The 22,809-nt window shown below is 39.8% G+C and overlaps 1 protein-coding gene across 3 annotated transcripts in view; it reads left to right on the top strand.

Annotated features, from left to right (window-relative positions):
* The window catches only part of kcnab1a (potassium voltage-gated channel, shaker-related subfamily, beta member 1 a), a 126,789-nt gene that overhangs the window by 8,957 nt on the left and 95,023 nt on the right, over window positions 1–22,809 (top strand). Inside the window, exon 1 of one of the 3 annotated variants that reach the window (XM_031290806.2) lies at window positions 8,588–9,012. The exons of the other annotated variants lie outside the window; for them this stretch is intronic. Coding sequence (XP_031146666.1) covers window positions 8,903–9,012 — 110 coding nt within the window. The 5' untranslated portion in view covers window positions 8,588–8,902. Of the gene's footprint in view, window positions 1–8,587; window positions 9,013–22,809 lie in introns of those variants that run through there. 3 annotated transcript variants of the gene reach the window in all.

The raw sequence follows: 22,809 nt of genomic DNA, 5'->3' as shown, positions 1-22,809 counted from the left end.
TGTGTGGTTGTAGGACTTTCCTGGAGACTTTTAGCAATAGTCCTTAATACTCCAAGACTCACATCCACAGGGTAATTTACTGCCATGGCAACCCCAGCAGCATTACTGCTAAAAGGGATGGATGTTGACTCTGCCCACTGCTGACTTGAGAGACACTGAGTTGTTTACAATTTTTAGTGTGTATTAACTTTAGATTCCTCTGCCTCGTTGATATACCTATTATTTTATCACAAGTCCTCCAAACCATACAACGATATAGGTTGTTTCTTCCTAACTTCTAAAACAACCCATAACAACGACAACCCTTTCATAAATTAACACCCCTCGCGGTTGCAGGAAATTCAACCCACATGAGCGCTTTCCGTCCTCATCATGGATGTATTATAAAAACTGGATACAGCGTTCAAGGCGGAGCCCCGTTCAATTCTATGAGAGTTGCTCAGTGGCGCATAAAGCATGAATCGGCACTTCCGGTTTAGTGCCCCGCTAACTTGAATGGGGTTTAAATTATTTAATCATGCGTCTATTCTAGACTTTCCTAAAGTTATCGGACCGGTAGTGATAGTGAAAGGAGTCATTTTGCAGGGGGTTGTGATGGTAAAAATGATTTATCCACTGATTTACAGACATCTCTTTCGCCATGTAAGTCTATGGAAACATTATTTTTGGGCCAGAAAGAATCACGTGATGGGCCAGGAGTTGCAATTCCACCGTTTGGCCACTATGTTCAATTTGCTTCAAAGCCCGCACACTTACTGGGGGCCCGTTCCTCATATCTAAACCAAAGAACGTAATGGTCCTGGTTTTAAACACGTTGTTAAAGTTGTGAAACAGTCGCAGTTTTGTTTGGTTTGGGCTCCAAAACTACTTAGTTGAGTTTGGGTTAAAGTCATGGACATTTGTTATGTTATTTACTTCCGGTTGTGCAAATGACACAGTATGTGATGTAGTTTCATTTGTTCCAAAAAGTTAAAAAACAACTCCTTGGCGCTTTATACTTCGTCACCTTAGTTCTTGCTTTGCTCCCATCATAATTACTACATCCGCTAGAGGGTGCCGCCACTAGAAATGTAAATATGAGTTGTAAGTGCTGCTTGAACAGTGTAGGAAAGTCTCTTTTATCATCTTTGGTTCCAGAATCGACTTTCGATATATCGAATCAATATGTTATGTGTGATTCTGGATAGTTGGATGGTGCCTGGTTGTTGGGCTCGTGGTTATTTGGCCACTAGTTGTTTAAAAATGCTTTGTTTGTATGATGTCATGTCTGTTTCCTGGATGTTGTGTTCACATTATTCATGTTCCATTGGAGATAAAAAAGAAAAAGAAAAGTTTGTACACCAGTAACTGGAATAAAACACATAATGGAGATCTGAGGTGTGGAAAAAGTTTAAAAAAAGTTTATCTAGAAAACCAGCACGTTTACCCACTGAACCCACATACTGCATCTTTGTTTCCAACAGTTATAAGGTCATCCATGTTATACAATGCAATGTCACTGCATCATGGGGACTATTGATCTCAATGTGAAACCCAGTTGACTGATAGGCCACATGTTAGTGTGTTGTATGAGTACTAGATAGAATACAGTAACTTTGATTTGACTCACTACTCTATTACTCTTGACAAATTCATTCTTGAAATAAACAAAAAGAGAGGAAAATGGGATTTTCCTATGAGTGCACTCATTTTGTAATGTGTCACATTTCCCATGTTCTTTCACAAGCTGTATTGAACCATATTTAATGCAGTGCACACATTCACACACAAATACATCCTGTGGCATGACAAATAAACAAAGAAACCACATGAAGCCCAACACATTAACTTAATGCATTTTTTTAGTTTGATTATAGTGTTTAAAAGTGAAAAACACAATCATTGCAATATTCATCATTATCTTGGACAGTTTATCATTGAAATTTACTAACACACTTGTATTGTGGATATACTAATGCTTATGTGTGGAGTAACTCATGGCAATGTTCATGTTTGCTACACAGTCCTTTTAGCTGTGTTTCAAAGCAAGTAATGTGCCATTAATAGAAGTAATTGCACCAGGGTCATGTATAATCAGAATGTATACATGTACAGCACCGAATAAAATAACATGTGTTTCACGGGCACTGGTAGAGACCCACTATGCTCATGTGTTTGTTGTTATTCCCTCTATTGTTATCTGTGACAAAGCATCATGTTGGTGAGTGGTTTGAGTGAGTGTAATCGGGACATTGTGTAGATCACTGCTCAGCCCTCAGGCTAGAAAGCAACATGTAGCTGCTCTGTCTTCGTTGTGTTGTTGTTCTTGTTCATCTTGAATAAACCATGTAATTCTCCGATATAGTTTCTGTTGTTGGTTGTAGCTTGTGATTAGCCTTTCAACTTTATTTATCCATGAATGTTGCCTGAACACGAATGCCTTTTATGGACACCCCCTGCTTCAAACCCACACATTCACTGCTGTCCTCTATAAGCATTATTAAACATCTAACAGCACCACATGAATAATATCATAAATACAAACTCCAGATTGATAAAATGAGCGGAATACACATGTAAAAGTGATTTCATTTTTCATTTCAGCATAATGTAATGCCAATCACACAATATCCAAATAAGGCTCCACAGTGTTGATTAGAAATGAGGTGTCCATGAGTGTTTTATATTTGGAGAGACTGCTGGCTTAACATTTCCATGAACTGTATTTTGGTCATTTGAACAGCCTGTTCATTCCCCAGGCGCTCATCACTGATTCTGTGGCTATATTCTGCAAACATATTTGACTATATTACAATCAGTGTAATTATAACATGACCTAAACCTGTGTTGGTACAAAGGAAATTACAGCATGGAGTGTGACTTTTCCATCACCCCTCTGTGTCCACCAATGGAGAGAGAGAAAGGGGGAGTCAGGTTGAAAGGAGAGGGGATGGCAGGGATACAGGCCATATGAGCCACAGCTCATATGTCCATGTGCTGTTAGCATTTCACCTTGGGACCTTGGCATATATGTGTACATGGGCCTGTGTGTTTTGGTGTGTGTGTGTGTGTGTGTGTGTGTGTGTGTTTTTGTGTTCATCGTCATGGTTACCTAATAAAACAGCTGGCTGCCCAATTCCTTTTCCAGGTCACTGTGAATTGGTGGTCAAGACCTGTGCTGGGCACTTCTTCCACACAGAAATGTAAATCCTTTAACTATAAAACAACTAAATCCAGCCATGAATTTACCCAAACAAAAACCTTCAACTACAAAATATTAATATGAAATGCTTTTATTAACATATGAACACCCCAGAGGAAGAGATGCAAATCAGTGAAGTGCCCTCAGTGCCCTTCCAACAAATTTTCCTTCTGGCTCTGTAGAGAGAGGTGAGTCGTGACATGCCAAAGTCTGAGGAAGCATTTCCTGACTCAACCTATTTGGCTAATGACCCCTTAAAATAAAGAAATGTCTACTTATGGTGCATTCATAGGTACTTCATAGGTTTCTGTGACAGCTCCACCAAAGAGTGATTTTTATTCTTCCTTTTGAATACTTTATAGTGGTCTGAAAGTGGTTTTACCCTGCAGTATTTCACAAAAAAGATTGATTGTGTAGATCATGTAGCAGAGATATGTTATTTGTACAAACCTCAAACTAACTTAAAATGTAAACACATTTTTTGAAGACCAAGAACAATGTCCTCACTTTTTCTTACTGTTTTGATTCAATTTAGTGCTTTGCAAAGACAAACGTGCAGTAGCACATGCACATCACACACATGCATGGTTTAAATTTTTTCAAACGTGCATTTGATTCATTCAAAATTATACAAATAGCACAGATGGAAAGAGGAAGAAGAGACAAACATACAAGCATATATGAGCCTCAGCTTCACAGAGTGCCCTCGCATGCCCTCCAGTTTATTATTCATGAGTGTGTGTGTGTGTGTGTGTGTGTGTCTGTCTGTCTGTGTGTGTCTGTGTGTGTCTGTGTTTGGGGTGTAGGTGTGTGTTTTTAGTTGTGAAGGAGCATCTGTGTGTGTCTTTGTGTGTCTGTTTCTTCTGTGTGCTTGACTACTTCATCATTAATGTGCATCTTGACTATGTACTGTAGGCTATGATGACATCTTACTGTGTTCAATTCAGAACATATGCATTCAACATTCCCTCAGGGGAAATGCGGCAAATGTTAACGCTAATTATCCAATCAGGGCCAGATACTGTCACTATGTGACACTGTGTTAGTGAACCGCGATAAGAAAGCAGAGATCAGCAACTTTGTTCCAGAAAGAGTGGATTTAAAAAGGGTCTTTACAAACTGACTTTGACAGCCAGCCAGTGCACCTGTCAGTCAATGCTTCCACCATCTGCCATTTTTGAATCACTTCAATGTGAGGAAGTCTTCTGCTTGCCTTGGTTGAAACACTTTAATGTTGCCAGAAATGAACTCTCATAGTTTGTAGGAAATTAATTAGTATAAGTTACATCTTTTTCTACAGTTTCTTTTTTGTTATAAGTTTTCATTGCTCTTTTTACATTTGTAAAATGTTGCATTATGCCATTGTGATGCAGCAATACTTGGTCTGGTTCAGTTTCTGCACTTTTTGTGATAGTGCTCAATGACATGCTTTGGTGAAATAATGATGTTTTTGGCATTTCATTTAAGCAAGTAGCTGCTTCAGGTCACACAAGCAGTTTCCATGTTTTCATTTGGGTAACTAAATGAATATTAAGCTGAAAAATAACTATTGTGTTCAAACAGCCTTTCCTGTAAAAATTTGAAAAGCATAAATCTAGTACATCCCCTTTTAACCTAAATGGCAAATGCACTCTGCTGATTTTTGATCACACAGACCGAATTATCATCATCAATTCAATCAGCCTAGTGGGAAATAGATTAATCAAAAGCCCATGATATTATTGGATACAGAGCAGGGAATGCTGGGTAAAGGAGTGACAGTGAAGGGGCATTTAGACCTCCAGGGGGCAGAAGATCACATTATGAAGCATATGCCATGTGCTGAGCATACTAGTGTGTGTGTGTGTGTGTGTGTGTGCAGACAGTCTGGATGTTTCACAGACCATCTGATTAAATAAGCTCTGCCCGCTGATAGACCATGGTGTGAAGGTGACAGAGTTACAGTGTCCCCACAGTTGTTTCTCTACTCCTCTTGTCACTCACTTTTTCTTCTTCTTGCCTCTGTTCTTGGCTATGTTCTTATTTTTCAGTTTTTACATCATTCAATCCTTAAAAAAATGGTATAAACTTAGCACAAAAAGTAAGGAAATTTGTGTTTGGTAGATTATTTATCTGTGGTAACAATGCTTTTTGGCAATACATGTTATACCGTTGGAAAGCCTGTTTAGTTCCCTTTCAAATGGTGCCCCATTTGTAAGGAACATACATTTGTGGGATGAGCAGCAGCGCTGAGTACGTGGGTTGCGCCCATGAAAGATTTGCCAAATCTTCTCTGCCAATGTCAAACAGCTTATTCTGCCATTGACTTGTTTGGTGTTTCATGGATTGGATGATTGAAGTTTGAAGAAACAAGACATATTGGCAATTTAACAATTTACTCATTTCACAAACAGGAGCCTCAGTAGTGTGTGGGAGAACCATACACAGCCACAACAGCCTGACACCTCCTCCTCATGCTGGTCACCAGCCTGGTCACACACTGCTGTGGGATGGCATCCCATTCTTCAACCAGGATTTGTCGCAAGTCAGCCAACGTGGTTCTGTTGGTCTCTCTGGCACGAACAGCACGCCCAAGCTGATCCCACAAGTGTTCAATGGGGTTGAGGTCAGGACTGCTGGCAGGCCATTCCATCCTCTCCACTCCCACATTCTGGAGGTAGTCTCTGATAAACCCCACCCTGTGGGGGCGAGCGTTGTCATCTTGGAGGATAGAGTTCGGTCCCAGACTGTGGAGATATGGGATTGCCACTGGTTGCAGAATCTCATCTCTATATCTCTCTGCATTGAAATTGCCTCCAATGATGACAAGCCTCAAAACAAGTGTCAATAGCAACAGCAAAATAACCTGTTTGGCAATGGCAGAGAAGATTTGGCAAATCTTTAATGGGCGCAACCCACATACTCAGCGCTGCTGCTCATCCCACAAATGCATGTTCCTTACAAATGGGGCACCATTTAAAAGGGAACTAAACAGGCTTTCCAACGGTATAAGATTTATTGCCAAAAAGCATTGTTACCACAGAGAAATAATCTACCAAAAACAAATTCCCTTACTTTTTGTGCTAAGTTTATATATGAATGTCTCAATAATGGATGAACGTGCATTGTAAAATGATTCCTCTATAGTTTCACAGTTTTTAATTATTATCGAGGAACGCTATGAGGGAGTACCACCAAACATGCTCCGACACCCTTTGGAGTCCTTTTGCAAACATGCATACAATTAGGGCTGTGCTCGATTGAAGAAATTCTTAGTCGACTAACACTCATTCAATTGTATCGACTAATCGATTAGTTGATTTAATCGACAGATCTGTAAAGCTGAGTTTCTCCACAAAGAGTCATGCAAAAGCACCACTTTAATTCTTGTGTTTACCAGAGATGTGCTCGTACGTTTCTTGGAAATAAGTCATTCAGCATGAAAAAAGCATAAAACATGACTAATCGACTCAAGAAATCTTACTTGACTAAGACCAAAACGACCGATTAGTCGACTAATCGACTAAGAGGGAGCAGCCCTACATACAATTGTTATTTGCTCTAGTGGTACATTTTATTTTGCATTCACGCTGTAATTCAAATGAAATGATAAATTGTAATGGTGCTACACCACATTGTTCAGGAGTTACAGTTGTTTGCTATACTCACCATTTAAGTAGTGAGTAGTAAAAAGTAAGTAAAACTTGGCTCTGTGGGACTGTTTCCGAGCTCCACATTACTATAAAGCAGGAAGAGAAAATCATAACAAATATAACAGTGCTATGTTTGAACCCCAATTAAGAGAAAGCAACAGTGAATGTTTACTGACTACAGCCAGTCACAAGTCGGTCCTCTCTGGACTGGAGCCCATGTGTCCAAGGTGTTTAGACTCTGGTATCTGCCTATGTAAGGAGAAGCTGTCCAGGCATGCAACTTTATTTATTAACATACAGAAACAAGAGTGAAGTATTGGAGATGGAGGGGTGAAGAGAAATGAAAAAAAGCTAAAATACAAATAGAAGAGGACTATTAAAAATGAAAAGAATAAATCAGATAATATTATATTTGTAATACTACCTAAAGGAAGCAAGTGGTGTTCATGCTCAAGTAAAGGAAGATGGGGACTGAGGAGGTTATAGTATCATTTGTTTGCATGTAAAGGTGATTGACAGCTGTTCTATGCCCTGAAATCTCTGCCACAACACCATGGTTCTGATTTAAAAATGATTGATATCTCTATGTGTGTGTGTGTGTAGTCAGTCTGTGTATTTAAGCAGGAGCCTAATAAAGCTGTAACCAACTGACACTTGAGAAACAGTGAGTGAAATTGTGCACTCAACCAGTGATTCACACACACACACACACACACACACACACACACACACACACACACACACACACACACGCAATCAGACACAGACAGGCATGCAGATAAATGCGTCAATTGCTCATCCTTTATTCATCTTGGAAAACAAGTGAATATTTAACATAGGAGCTGGTATCCTCACTAAATACTTAATTGGTCAGGCAGTCACATGCATCCAATAGTATACATATTACAAATTACAGTAGCTATTTTTTCATCATTATATGACATCTATTTTATTGGTTGGAAATTCCTTAAACTGCAGTTTCAATTGGCAAATCAAATGTGTGTGTGTGTGTGTGTGTGTGTGTGTGTGTGTGTGTGTGTGTGTGTGTGTGTGTGTGTGTGTGTGTGTGTGTTTTATTACATACCCATTAACTTCAACCAAATTCAGGCAAATTCAAACTAGACTGTGTTGTTGTAGAATATATTTAAATACAAATAATAAAAAAAAATTGTATTCAAATATGTATTTAAATTATAGCAGTGACTGGTTTAGAGACTGATTTTATTATAAATGCTTTAAAACTAATAAAAGCCCTGTGTGTTAAACTGTGACAGGCTTTACAAAATAGAGGTGCAACGATGAATCGATTAATCGATTAGTTGTCAACTATTAAATTAAATCAAGACATTTGAGGACGTCATCTTAGGCTTTGGGAAACACTGATCCACATTTTTCACCATGTTTTGACATTTTTATAGATCAAACAACTAATCGATTAATCGAGAAAATAATCAACAGATTAATCGACTATGAAAATAAAAGTTAGTTGCAGCCCTAATACAAAATATTAGACCAAGATCCTGTACACATTTGTCTTAGATCCAGTCATGTAGCCTAGTAATAAATTACTTTGGACAGAGAGAAAGAGAGCACATTTTGTAATTATTTTACAGCATGTTCAATTAAGTTACACACTATTAAAGCAACAAACTCCAGAGGATTTTAAAGAGTTCCTTTGCTTTCAACAATTTCCTGAATCTCGTGGTCACATCCGGCATCTCCTCCAATTTTAACTGAGTTTCTTCAAATCGGTGAAACAGCAACCATCTGGATTGTAACGGCTGACAAGTTAGTTAGTCTAGGTGGTGAAAAATAATATTGCAGCCGGACGGCACGAGACGTCAACGTGTGTCAGGTGAAGCCAGGTGTAGCCTACTTCACATCCTTTAATTAGCATTAAAGAACACAAGTATATTAACTCGTCACTGTTATACCACTGCCAGGCTGTGCAGGACACGACTCAAATAATAGAAAGTTAGTAACGTTATTCAAGTTAAACAACCAGGGAAAGAGTTAGCTTTCTAATATTGCTATCATCAGTTAGGCTACTTTAGTTTTGCAAGGCTTGCTAGCTAGCAGCATTGAAAGCATGGAGAGTCCTGAGACAAACAAAAATCATCCCATTAGGAGAATTATACGACATGGACAGACTACTTTGGCTCCACAAAGACGAGGAGAATGGCGTCTTCTTCAAATAGCGTGAGTCAGATCCACTATTATCATCTCTCTGTCTTATTGACTCACCATATTCTGTCTGTGTCTCTCTCTTTGCTTGCTCTGTGGCTTTACTGCTGGTTAAATGTTGCTGTGTAGTACAAGTTGCTGATGTAATTCAGGATGTTTTGGTTAAATGTAAGCGGCTCTACTGTACCTGGTTATTGTGAGGTGTTCGCAGAGACAGACCCTGATGGGGCTTTTAATACGTTTAGATTGTCCACAGTTTGCATTTAAATAAGTCAAGTCACTTATTCAAGTGAAATTTGTGATTGCTACTTTACTGTCGGTGTATATCCTAAGCTGTGCAATCATGTATGATTATTGCGCTTTGTTTTTTTTCTAATCTAAATCTGCAGCCCAAATGACATACTGTATTTACTAATCAGTAAAAGCAAATAGCCTGCCCTCATTCATATGGAGCACGTAGTTCAACAACACCACAAACTGCAGCCTCCAAAATGACCATAAAGTTGAATCAACACCTCCTAACAGTTTCAACAAAAACTGAACATTATAACTGATAGGTGGATATTTCAGCATACATGTTTCAAATGTATTTCATATCTTATCTAAGGTCTTGAGGGGTTAGTCTGGGGACAACCTTCACACACAGGAAACTGGAGCCTGGAATGTGTGAATCTATTAGAAGTATCTTCCATATAAGGATTAGTTTGGAGGTAAAACACTGTCTCACAGAAATAGATAGATTGGAATGTGTGAAGCCCCAAAAAGTATAAAGGAGGAGTTACTCTGATATTCGTAGAGACACTATGGGTACATGCTCTTAGGAGTGTGTACACATGGTTATCTCCCTCTCTCGGAGAGAAACTTGTTCAATATTGAATAAAGCTGCATTTAATCAAAATTTATCGGACTCGTCATCTGTGAGGTCTCCACCATCATTTCCATGATATCAGCCCGATATCAATAACCTTCATGAAGGGACGATTTATTGCAGGACTGTATCAGACTGCTTTAGTTTTAGCTAGGTATACCTAATACACTTCCATAAACTGAGTTTTATATCACATATACACCAATGTTTTGAAATTTAAGAGTAATCCAATATTAATTAGGTTACTTAATACTTAAATGTAATAAATTATTACAAATTAGACATTACAAATTATATTTGACCTTTTGAGCTCTAATTTAGAGTCTAAAATAAATTCAGACACTATAATATAATTTAGTCCTGCAAATTCCTGAAACTGAGTTAAATATTGATTAAAGTAGTATTTGAGATCAATATGGTCATTTGAGAGCAGGAGGAGAAGGAATTGTCTGCTCGGACAGAAATGCGTTAAGGTAATTAATGTTTAATCATTCTTACTGATCGATCATTTTGTGCACCGCCTGCTCTCTCACACGTAATGTTTATTATATTGGCTATTGAGTAAGCTAATGCATGTTCTTAACATGACTCTCATTAATAAAGCAACTCTACAACTGAGGAAATCAGCAGGACTCTCGCACGCAATCCTATAACTCTACTATAAGTTATAACTAGGCCTATAAGTCTCTGCAACCACAGACATACGTACGCACGCATGCACGCATAGACCTCTGGTGTTTCACTTGTGTCAGCACTAGCCAACTGAGTGAATCAATAGGGCGTCATTTTGTTCTATTGACATGCTCATTTAGGAGAGTGCCAGACAGTCACTGTGGATCACCATGCTCAGCTGACTATTTAGAAAATAAAAATAAAAAACATTTCTGCTTTATTATATCTGAGAAAATGAGACAGAGATTTGGGCATTGGCAAGTAAAGAAAAATCAAATTACATTGTCAGGAGGTGCTGAAGTACGCGCTTTAGCCTGTTGATTAATATTTTCCCTTTTTTTTTTTGCTGTATTGCTTCTACTAAGACATAAGTGATCCATCAGACTATGTTTCTCTCCGCTCTGGTCTTTAAGTATCGCTGCCTCCCTCATCCCCTCTCTTGGTATTTGTCCATTATTGATGAGAGCTGATGTGTTGTTATTTAAGAGGCAGCGTTCTCCTTGGGTCTCACTGAGGTCGCCTGAGGATAACATCCCAGTGGAGCTTCATCTTACTCTCCCACAGTGCTTTATATAAAATGAAAGGAGTCGAGCCAGCTTTAACTTTAACACGTTCATCCATTACTTTAAGTATATTAACTGTTCGTTCAAGGTGACTCTGTAGCCTTTGCCAAATCAGACCATAGCCAAAGTACCACAATTCATAATGATAGTGGTCTGAGCACACATTCATGTAACTCGATTTGAAATCACCGCAGGGGACTCAATAATAGGTACGTTTGTAACAAGGATGGGATATGAGACTGAACTATTTTCCGCTCACCCACTAATAGATCTTTCAAGATAAGAACAGCAGTTAAATGCCTAATTTGTAATGATGATGCAGTTGCACATGAGGGGTAATAGCGTGGGTGTGTGAAGAACCCCTAGAGGCAAAATGGAGACACTTTCAAGACATGTTTAGCAGTTGTGTGGTACTTGTGGGTGGGTGAGTGAGGTGCAGTGTGTTAGTTACAGAGGGGAGATACAAAATGAGAGTCTTGGGAGACACAGAGAGACATCAGAAGAGAAAGCCAGAGAGATGTCCTGTAATTTGTTTTATAGTGCTGGTTGTTGGATTCATCACTAGGGGGAGCCGTGGACCTACTGTCACTGTGACAGTGGACATGAAAGCATGGGAATACTGGTGTGCTTCGTTGTGTGTATGAGTGTGAGCGAGAGAGAAATAACACTTGTCAACAGTAGATTTAACACCACTCCCTTTTGTGTTATTTTGACAAAGCTAAAGTTACACTTCCACACAAATACCATAGCACCAAACTGTATTTATGTGTACACAGTTTGATATTTGCAGGGCACTATTTCCTCATTGCATTTATTGATTACAGTTGTGCCTGTGCACAGCTGATGGCAGTGAATCAGGGCAGCTTAAAGTCAATTGCTCATGAGTTCCCAGAGATCCTGTATGTATTGCCAAGAGAAGAGAAGAGAAAATGCATGACCAAAGTGAAATACTGTATTGCTTTAAGATGTGCTGCAGTGGTGGAATCAGTAGGATTGTCACCTACTGTGGATTGCAAAATACCTTTTGACACTACGGCTCAAGAGGGGGCAATATCATTTCCAACCCAGCTCCTTTCATTTTCCCTCTCTTCCACTAAAACCAATTTTCTCTTAGCTTTTTATTTTACTGCTATTTTAACTCTTTTCATCATGCATATTTATTTAATTTTCCTTCTCCCATCCTAACTTCGTCTCTAACATTCAATCTTTCTTTGTGTCTTTTCACTATCTTGGTCATGTCATTAGTGGTATCCCTCCATCTACGTTTTTGCACAGTCATGCTTAGAATAGACACTCAGTTTTTAGTGTCACCATATATCTCTGCTTTACAGCATTAAGCTGATATACTGACGCAGGCGAAGTTTATGCTACCTTGGATCAGCACTTTTCTCGTCGTGTGTGTGTGTGTGTGTGTGTGTGTGTGTGTGTGTGTGTGTGACTCTGGATGCGTGTTCTCGAGTGCAGTGTAAGAAAAGGTTATATATTGTGGTCTCCAAGGCCTATTTAGAGAGAAACGATGAGAGATCAGGGGACAAAGAGTGGGATATGAGAGATTGCCATCATAATAACTAAAAGGGGTAGTGTGGACCCAGCAGACACACACACGCACCCTGTGGACTTTACTGCAGTATCTGTCACTGTTTAAACACTGCAATTAGTGCAGGGAAGCAAACTTTCAAAAGATGCACAACAATAATCTTTAAGCATTTTGTGCAAATACTGGACAAGTAGGCCTAGCTGCATAAATCCATATCCATAAATTAACAGTTAAGTGTTTTTAGTGGCTTCAGTGCAGCAATGCAGCAAAGACGTGGCGACCTGTGGCCAGTGACTGCAGTCTCCTGTTTCAATGTTTAATTTAATACAACAGTGTTACAAGATTAGCTTTGTGATGACTTAAAATACTGCAAAAATTAGAGCCTCTGATGAATTCAGATACAAAATATTAACAATCAACTAATATTTCAAGATGCATTATTATAGATCAAGCTACCTAGTAGTTAAAATTAGCTCCACCTTTACATATTAATGGCCCTGTTTACACTTGGTTTTAAAATGCGTTTTGGTAATCTGTACACAAGTGGACAGCCGAGACTCATCACTGTTTACACCTGTGTCTATAATGCGACTCCAGCTGACCACTTGTGTTCAGATTTCCTTACTGCCTAAGTCACTTCCTCGTCCACACTCTTGCTAGTCACGTTAGTGGTTGTGTCGGTACAGCTGAATATATCGCTGTCAGCAGAATCCAACACGTCCTTCCATAGGGCAGAGTGATGGACGGTCACGCAACACTTTGTCCAACGTGTCGTAAAATGGGAAAGTTACAGAGTGTTGGTGCGCTGTCACCAAAACAACCACCACGTCCTGCATTGATGATGTATTTTCCTGTTACGTCCTTGTTGGGGATGCATTAGCGTTTACACTAAAAAGATATGTGGTCAAATGCGTCCCAGACCACCTTGGCAAGTGGTTTGAGTGATTAGAGCAACAATGCGTCTTTTTGGTTGTTTACACTTGTATTTAGCAATGTCCACTTGTGATCCAATTTCCTAAGACGCATTTTAAAGTCTAATTATATCCAATAATATGATATTCATTATTCTGAAATGGGTCATTCTGCATTAGGGCTGGGTATCGCCAATAATTTTCTGATTCGATTCCGATTCACAAGGTCCAGATTCAATGTCAATTAGGTTAGGCAAATTTCAGTTACAATACCGCTTTTGCTTAGATATAGAGATTCTCAGACTTATGCATAACTTATGCTGTAAATTGTACAAGCAAGAAGCAAACAAATATTTTTCATAATGCACCAGGTTATTTAATGCTAATACAAGTACACTTTTACTTAAGTACATTTTTTAATTCAGGACTTTCGCTTGTAACAGAGTATTCTACACAATTGCCACTTTCACATAAAAAAGTTCTGAATACTTCACTGGGGTGATTGCAGTTCCTTAGAGTCTGAACATGGGCTAACAAAAGAAAGCACACTACACCTACACATACTGGCTTCCACATGCGCTAAAATTGATGGGTTGTTTTGCTTGCGAATTGCCTTGCTCTGCGATATGTGTTTGACATGCTTAAAAGCCATAACCCAGACCTCTCAGGTCATCTAGCACTGACATTTTTGCTGTTCTGTGGGTCAATTCAAAATCCAGGAAAGTTGCCTTTAGTTGTTATACTCCTAGTTGCTGGAATAGCCTTTCTGAGGAATTGAGATGTGTTTCACTTCTTTTATAAGCAGCATCAAATCATTTTTTATCTCTGGGGAGTTTACTCCCTGGAGTCCTCATGTTTTTTTTTTCGCCCAGCATATTTCCTTGGATTAGGATGGCACCAAGATCTTGGTTGCAGCTGTTTCCGTGGTCCTGCTGCACTCCCTGCTACACCCTGCTACGCTCTGCAGTGTCCTGCTGAACCCTGCTGCATCCTGCTATGTCCAGCTATGCTCTGCTGTGCCAGGCTACATCCTGTAACGCCCTGCAGTGCCCTGCTATGACATGAACTACTATGACTACCATTTGTAGTCACTGTTCCATTATCCTTATTGTGACTGCTATTGCCACTGTTCATCACACCCCCAACTGGCACCGTCAGACACCGCCTACCAAGATCCTGGGTCTGCCGAGGTTTCTTCCTAAAAGGGAGTTTTTCCTCGCTACTGTCACACTAAATACTTGCTCTTGGGGGAATTACTAGAATTGTTGGGGCTTTGTAAATTATAGAGTGTGGTCTAGACCTACTCTATCTGTAAAGTGTCTCGAGATAACTCTTGTTATGATTTGATACTATAAATAAATTGAATTGAATGTTGCCAGGTCTGGCTAGTCCCCCCAGCAATCCGGGATGAGAGAAAAACGTGCTCTGTTTTATTGCCATTTCTTTAAACCAATCACAATCGTCATGGGCGGTGCTAAGCTCCGCACGGAGTCACGTTGCCGCTGCAAAATAGCCTCGAAAAGGAACTTGTTTCGGTGGAACGTGTACGTTCCAAAGTTCTTTTAGTCATGCAATAGAAAACTCAGATTGGACAGATAGTCTAGCTAGCTGTCTCAATTTACCATGGAGCGATCTGAGGAGCAGTTAACTGTAGTCCTCATAAATCCACTGGAGTTTAAAATTCCAACACAAAGAAAGTGGAAGGAAACGGACATTCGGTGGAATTTCCTGCAGCACCGGAGCAATCTTGGAAGTGGAAGGTTGTGGATATAGACTACTGGATAGTTGGCAGGGTACACCATTGGCACCATCCACCAGCCAAATGCTGGTAAAATATGCAATTGGCTGGTAGATTTGCTTCACTCACCAGCCAAAAAAATTATGGTAATGTGACTGGTAAAATGTAAACATTCATTAACCATTTGGCTGATGGACAAAGCAGTTAATTTTGCACCCTGATAGTTGGTGTTTACACTCTCCTGTGTGCTTGTTGTGACAGTTGTGAATGGCTCTCTTTCTTACCTTTTTGTTTTTTTAACTCTTGTGTATAAAATGTGCTATAAGGTTGGCCTTGCCCAACCTCTATCCATAACACACAGCAATGTCTAAACGTAACCCGTAACCTTACAGTACAGTTATATAGTTGAAAATGTGTAATGTTTTTATTGCTAGTTTACTTGCTACATCGTCTCTTTCATTGTAACATGAGGCTATATAAAATGATTTAATCTCCCCTGCAGGATCAAATACTGATGAAAACAATCTCACCTGTTTCACACAGACAGTCAATAAATCTAGCTGAGTGAGTTGTGTGTTGCACAGATGATATAGTAATGATGTGAGAAATTTCCTGTCGGCACACACGAGTGATGGGAAATCCCTTGTGTGTACATCATTGCACACTAGTGCTCACACATGCACATAAATCAATACACACACAGCTGTTTCTCTCTTTCCATTTCTTGCTAGATTAACCTGTTCTATATTTTTTTTAAAAGCTTTTGCAACATTTTGGAATAGTATGATGTCAAAACATGGAGAGGAGTTCCCCAATGTCCTCATTTTTTGTGTTGAACATCAGAATTCTTAGATCTTCCTTTTTCATGGTTGGACTTCAGTCTTAGTGTGACTTCCCAATGTGTGTTTTTTAGGCACAGACCTATAACATTGTCTCACTTTAATGATGAATGCAGCCACAGTCAAGCACTTATCAGAATAACCAAGTGGTTTGGCAGGACGTAACAGCACTTATTCATATGACTGCTTCACCTTCCCATTATCTAGTGGTTTCATTTCAACACTTTTACGGTTTAAGTAATTTTGCAAATGATCATCCTCTACAAAGTGGGACGAGATGGATTTCTCTATGAGGGTTCTACTTTTGAAAAGCTTCTGCTTCCATTATCTACAGATAATTATTTATTATCTAAAAAAGTTGCTGTGTGTGTGAGCTTGATATCTTCCTCACTCTCCGGTTACATTTTTTTTTACATATTAGCACCTAACTACCAAGTGCATTATTTACATTCTGACATTTTATTTGAGTGTCAGATGGATTTACACATATATAGTGCATATATGTTGCAACGTAAATCCATTTGACACTCAAATAAAATGTCAGAATGTAAGTAGTGCACTTGGTAGTTAGGTGCTAATATAATTTGTCCCTCCCTCATTAATACCACTGAGGTGCCCTTGAGCAAGGCCCTTAACCCCAACCGCTCCAGTGGAGCTGCACAGTGGCCAGCAGATCAGACTGTGGTTGTGCTGGGCAGCTTCCAGGTGTGGATATATATAAAAAATATAATATATAAAATACATTTATGTAATTTGTTAAACAAATGTAATGGGAGAGTGAGGGAGATGTCAATCAACCTCATTCCATACACACCCACAGAAGTGGTCTAATTAGCCAACATAATTTAAATCACTTGCACAGGTTTACAATAGAGGCTTTACATTTGTTTTCCCATTATCACAATCAAATTACATTTCAAGAAGATAAAATAAATCCATAAATGAACAAAAGCCAAGACCACCCACACCCACAGCAGAGCACACAACATTGTGTAAAGTTAAATGTGGTCATGTAGGAGGAAGTGATGTGACAGCAAAGTAAAACTATTGAACAAAGTTACGTTTTACTGACCGAGCCAGTAATCATCGTGTAGACTAATTAGAGCATCACATTAAAGCAGAGGGAGATGCACATTACTAGACACAGGTGTTTGATGTAATCCAATCAACGACAGGATGAACTGGAGCTGGTAGGTGGAACACATGCCATCTCCTTTCTCACTTTTTGTTTGTCCCTTGAGCTCTTTGTCTCTCTCTTCCTCTTGCAGACACTAAAATGCTGCTGTAAATGCAAATGTATACTTGCAAGCACAATCTGTTTAATTATGTCAAAAAGGTTTTATCTGGAGCAATACTGAGAATTAAGGAAACATTTTCATACAAATGAACATAACCTTTTTTTCTTTTTCAAACAAGCTCTACCCTTTAACAGGCTCTATAGATTTGAGCATTCCTCTGTGCTGCAATTTACTGTACATGTCTGCTCAACCAACCAGGAGTCTTTTTCCAGTGGTTTATGTACTGTAACCCCCACTGTGCAGCAACTTTAATTTAGCAGATGAAAGAGCAACATGACTGAGCAGCCCTCTATCCCTAGGGATTATATCATATTGGACAATACTGCAGGACATGATTTATGTCCAACAATGAATGCCAGTTACATGTGTCCTTTGGTTCCTTGTATCTGAGACTTGATCAAATTATATTCAGTCTAATGTGGTCCGGGTAGGGCCTCATTCTCTTGCTGCAGGTCTCAGCCCCCATGTGTCCATTTGTCTCATAGTCAATGATGACTTCTGGATTATTATTGGATTATAGGAAAAAAATATGATTTTAAAGGTGTGAACTGTGAAGTACTGGGGTATATTACACAGCTTGCTACTCCTTTTTTTTTTTTTTTTTTTTTTTAACCACAGCTCTTAATTAGTGGGGCATGATGAGCTGCCGGTACTACTTTGTCAATGTCTGTGACAGACACATTTTTGATTGGGTCTAAATGGGCCTTTTCCTTTTCTTTCCTCTTCAAATTTATTTGTGCACAATAGGTTATGGTAGGTATTCTATGGTTCAGTTTTGGATCAGGTCTAACATTTTTGGACAAGTGACAAACTCTAGTGCCAATGCAGGAAGGAGTGTGCTGCTCATGTAGTGGAAAAACTAAGGGTGTAGAGCAGGCCCCCACATACAACGCTCAGTCCCTCTGCTGATTTTGTCCTGTGGCCACTGCCGGTATTGCAATGGAAAATCCCTCTGCGATTTTAACCCATAAAAAACACCATGTAAAAGTGACGTGTAAAACTGCTGCCAAGACACTATGAACTGCAGACAAGGTTGGTTATGACTTTCTATTGTGAAGTTCTTAATCCATGGACTTTTTATGTTTGATAAACTTCCTTTGGCAGGGCCAGCGAGACAAACACTACTGCGCATAGTCAGTGGTCACATATCACAGAAATAAACACGGAAGCCTAGAAACCTTTTTGGCGGGTGCGCCACTGAGCAACTCTCATAGAAATGTACGGGGCTCCACCATGTGGAGACCATCAATTAATGTTCTTCTAATGGCTTTATTGCCTTATCTTAACCATACTTTAGTTGTCACGTAAGGATATTGTAGAATAAACACCACTTATGTGTCACTTCAATGTGCTGATGATATTCAAGCCTTTAGAGCCCATTTGAAGGTTCTGTCTGTACTCTTTGAGCCAGAGCCGCTGTACAGTACATAACCATTGCTCTGACCTTTTACTTTGTGTGCATTGGGTGTGTGTCTGTGCTAAAATGCTACAATCATAATAACCCATTCCACCCCTCCTCCACACAGTTGTTAGTATGCAAGGAGGACACTGAGGATTAAAAAAAACATGGACTCTTCAGATAATTATCTTCACTCAAGCTTCTGCGGGAAAGTCACCGAACGAAACAATCTTCTGAACGTAGCCATACTGAGAAATACAGAGAGAGTATTGTGGAGCTGATAGTCTTAATTAGCTTTGTAGCAACTCATTTGGCAATGGCTTGAATGAAACGGATGGTAATTAATATCAAAAAGTTACGCACTAAAGCTTTAAGTGCGTATGTTTCACAATTATTCAAATGTCAGACTCATTTCTTGCTACACACACACACACACACACACACACACAGGCACTTTCCACAAATTCAATACAGCACATTCACAAACCGTTTTTCCCTGCAACAGAAACAAAACTGCAGTGGAAATGTGTATGTGTCAGAGAGTGTGTGGTCTGTTAGAGTGTGGCATGAAGGTCATAAAAACAATTAAAATCAAGGGCAGGTTGGTTTTGGGTTTTCTCGATGACGGCTATGCATGAGTGCTGCTGTCGGGTTTTTTTTTGTTTAATTTTTTAACTTTAATTTTTGACAGGACAGCTAGGTGAGAGGGGAGGGAGAGGGGGAAGACATGCAGGAAATTGTCACAGGTCGGATTCGAACCCTGGACCTCTGCGTCGAGGCATAAACCTCTCAGTGTATGTGCGCCTGCTCTACCACTGAGCCAACCCGGCCACATGCTGCGGTATTTTTGTCAGTATTGTCAAAGGACTTTTTTTCTTGGAATCAATCTTAGAATGTGATTACAGTTAAAACAAAGGGAAAATTAAGGTACTGTTAAAAATTCTTAATAGGTAAAAAAAAATCTATCTTCCTTTTTATTTCTGACATTGTTACCTTAATTGTTCATTTGTTGTAAAAAAATGTAAGACTAGATGTAACACGAATTGACTGGCTTTTGATAAACACTTTAGCATGTACTTCTCTATAAACAACCCGTTCTCACTCCCAACTCGTAAAATACTGACGCTTGGTCAGTGGCTCTCAGCGTCAGATATCGACCCAAAAATCACCCTTTAGTGTCTGTATGGAATGCACGGGGCATAACAGCAGCTCGACCACGGCGCTGTAGGATGATGTAGTATTAAGAGCGACAATGATAGTGAGTAGTATGAAAGAAAAATCCGCGTAGGAGGTTGGTTGGGGTGTTGGATGGTTCAAACAACACAGGACTTTCACCCAAGAGACCGGTGTTTGTGTCCCGTTCTTGTCCCGTGTGTCACTGAAACGTACATATTGTAAGCCCACCCACGATCTTTTCCTAAACCCAACTGTCCCGTTCTTGTGCTGCATGTCAGTTAAACGTACATCCCGACCCAGACGCCAAGAGTCCCTACCCAGTGCGTCTAAATATGATGCTAAATTGCTAGACGCTATAGGAGACTTTTTGCAACCCTAACAAACGCCAAAGGCACCTGACCAAGCGTCGCTTTTTGACGCGCTGGGAGTAAGAATGTGTTGCTATAAAACCTCACCTTTGGAGCTGTATTGGAGTCATGCTATGGCAGATCAAAGTGTCTTTGGCGTCCTTTTTCATTACACTACTTACTGTATACTCTTCTCCAAGATAACCGGTAAACATGTGTCTTTCGTTCCTCCAGATGCTGCCTGGTTGCTGTCTAGCATCTTTATTCTTGCCTGGTGTTATTTTATTGCTGCTTTTTTTCCCACACACATAACGCTTTCATACTGTTTCCATAGCAATGCTTTTACTGAGATGACGGTTTGCTCTCGTTGTTAACACTCTTCACTATCAAGTGTCCATATCTGAAGACTAAGAGCCAGTAATGCTGCTCTCTGCAACAAATAGCTAATTGTGGTGCAGGTAGTTTGTGCATATTACGTGGTGCAAGTTTGAGAACAACCTTATGTCATGCATTTAGGTAGAATCGACAAAAGTTTCAGAAAAATTATGCTTTACAACTTTGCTCTCATAAATAAACTGAATTTCAGGAACGTTCATGATAGGATTTTGATATTAAAGGCGTAAGATATAACGGAACTAGGAGTGGTGGCTTTTCTCTTATCTGCATTGTAAACAGTTTTAGATTCATAAAGCAAACACAAAGATGGACAGAAGAACAGAGATTGTATTTCCTCTTTTAAATTGCTTCCTCACAACACATTGATATTTACAGCAGTGACCCTGGATGGATACAGCAATGACTTGAGCTGCAGTGGGAGGAAGTGTTCACACACACACACACACACACACACACACACACACACACACACACACACACACACACACACACACACACACACACACAAGGTGAGATTCAACTCTCAGCACAAACACAACACTGCTAAAGCTCTCCTGGGGCCTCATGTATAAAAGACTGCACAGCTTTCATACCAGAAGATGGCGTACGGCCAAAACTTGAAAAGTACCTACGCACAGAAATATTCACATGTATAAAACTGGTCCTGCGCACCTTTACTTTATACATGACAATCCACGTGAAATTGAGCGCACATGAATGAGTGACCGACCCTGCCTTGCCTCCTCCCATAAATGAATATGGAAATTACTATAAATGCGCCCCGACGTCATTCTTTGTCCAATCACAACGGGTTATCCCGCTGCAGACTAAAAAAAAAAGGGTTGAGGTGCTGATCGCGGAGGTGAAGGCGAGAAATAAAGTCTCGCCCTGGGTGTAATTCAATGTAGAACCGCCCCTGCGCTCAGTGAAACTGAGTCCAGCGCGAGGGAGACCCGACTCAGAGGAGGAGAGGTTAGTGAGGACAGCGTCTCCACGGCAGGTAACAGTGTGCACGGATCCGCTGCGCCACGCATGGATGAAATAATGAAATAGTAAATAGGACTACAGAATTAAGACGGCCCAGTGTTTGGTGGACCGGGTACACCTTGTTCACTTAATAATCTACAAATCATCCACGGGATCAGTTACGCATCACATGAGTTTGCCCACCCAACACAGCGTTTGTTCCTGGGGAGATGGATCCGTGCGTCCCGCCTCCTGTGCACCATGGATGTCTGAGCCTCAGTAACTAAAGACTCACAGACACTATTGCATTTTCCATGCTGATCTTTTTGTTGCCAGTAAGATATTTCATCTGTGGGAAATACAGAGGATGACTGAAAGTATTTTCTAAGTGGATTTATCATTAATTTCCCGTCCTCATGTTTAACAGAGATTAAGTAGCCTGCAAATTGAAAAGTTGTGTGAAAGATGTGAAACATTATCCACATAAATGATCAGACTTTTATGGAGTATCAGCGGATATAATTATGTTTTTTCATAGACAACGTCACAGACGTATGCCAGTAACTGTAGTGGAAACTTTATTTTGTAATGTTTAGTGATTTTCGGCACTTTTCAGTTAAAATTAGCCACGTTACAGAGCCAGAAAAGTTCGACGTCAAGTTAATTTTTTATGCATCACAAAGTGTCCGTGAAATCCAGCGTACGCAAGCTTTTCGTGCGTACGCAACGTTTATACATGAGGCCCCTGGAGAAGTGTGAGAGTGCAGTGCCTTGCTCGCAGGCACTTTATAATAAGGTCCTTTTGTTGTTTATGCTTGCAAAACATTCCAGTCCAGACATATGGTGCCAATGGCTCATATTGATCCATGCACCGATATTACCATGGTGACCAACCTGTGGGATTTTAAAAAAGCGTAATATGCAACTGTAAGAGCTCATATGCCACAGATTGCTGTGGAATGAAGTACATGTGCTAGACTTATATCATTACTGTTTCAGTAAGTTTGAGCTTTTTGTTCATAATGGTGAAACAAGTTGTGTCTAATCAATTAGTAAGTCTGCATGAAGTTGGTTGTGCCAATTGCATATGCTGTAGTTTCAT

Source organism: Sander lucioperca, chromosome 8 (assembly GCF_008315115.2).
Source record: "Sander lucioperca isolate FBNREF2018 chromosome 8, SLUC_FBN_1.2, whole genome shotgun sequence".
NCBI classification, from domain to species: domain Eukaryota; kingdom Metazoa; phylum Chordata; class Actinopteri; order Perciformes; family Percidae; genus Sander; species Sander lucioperca.
This window is presented reverse-complemented; position numbering and strand designations above follow the sequence as displayed.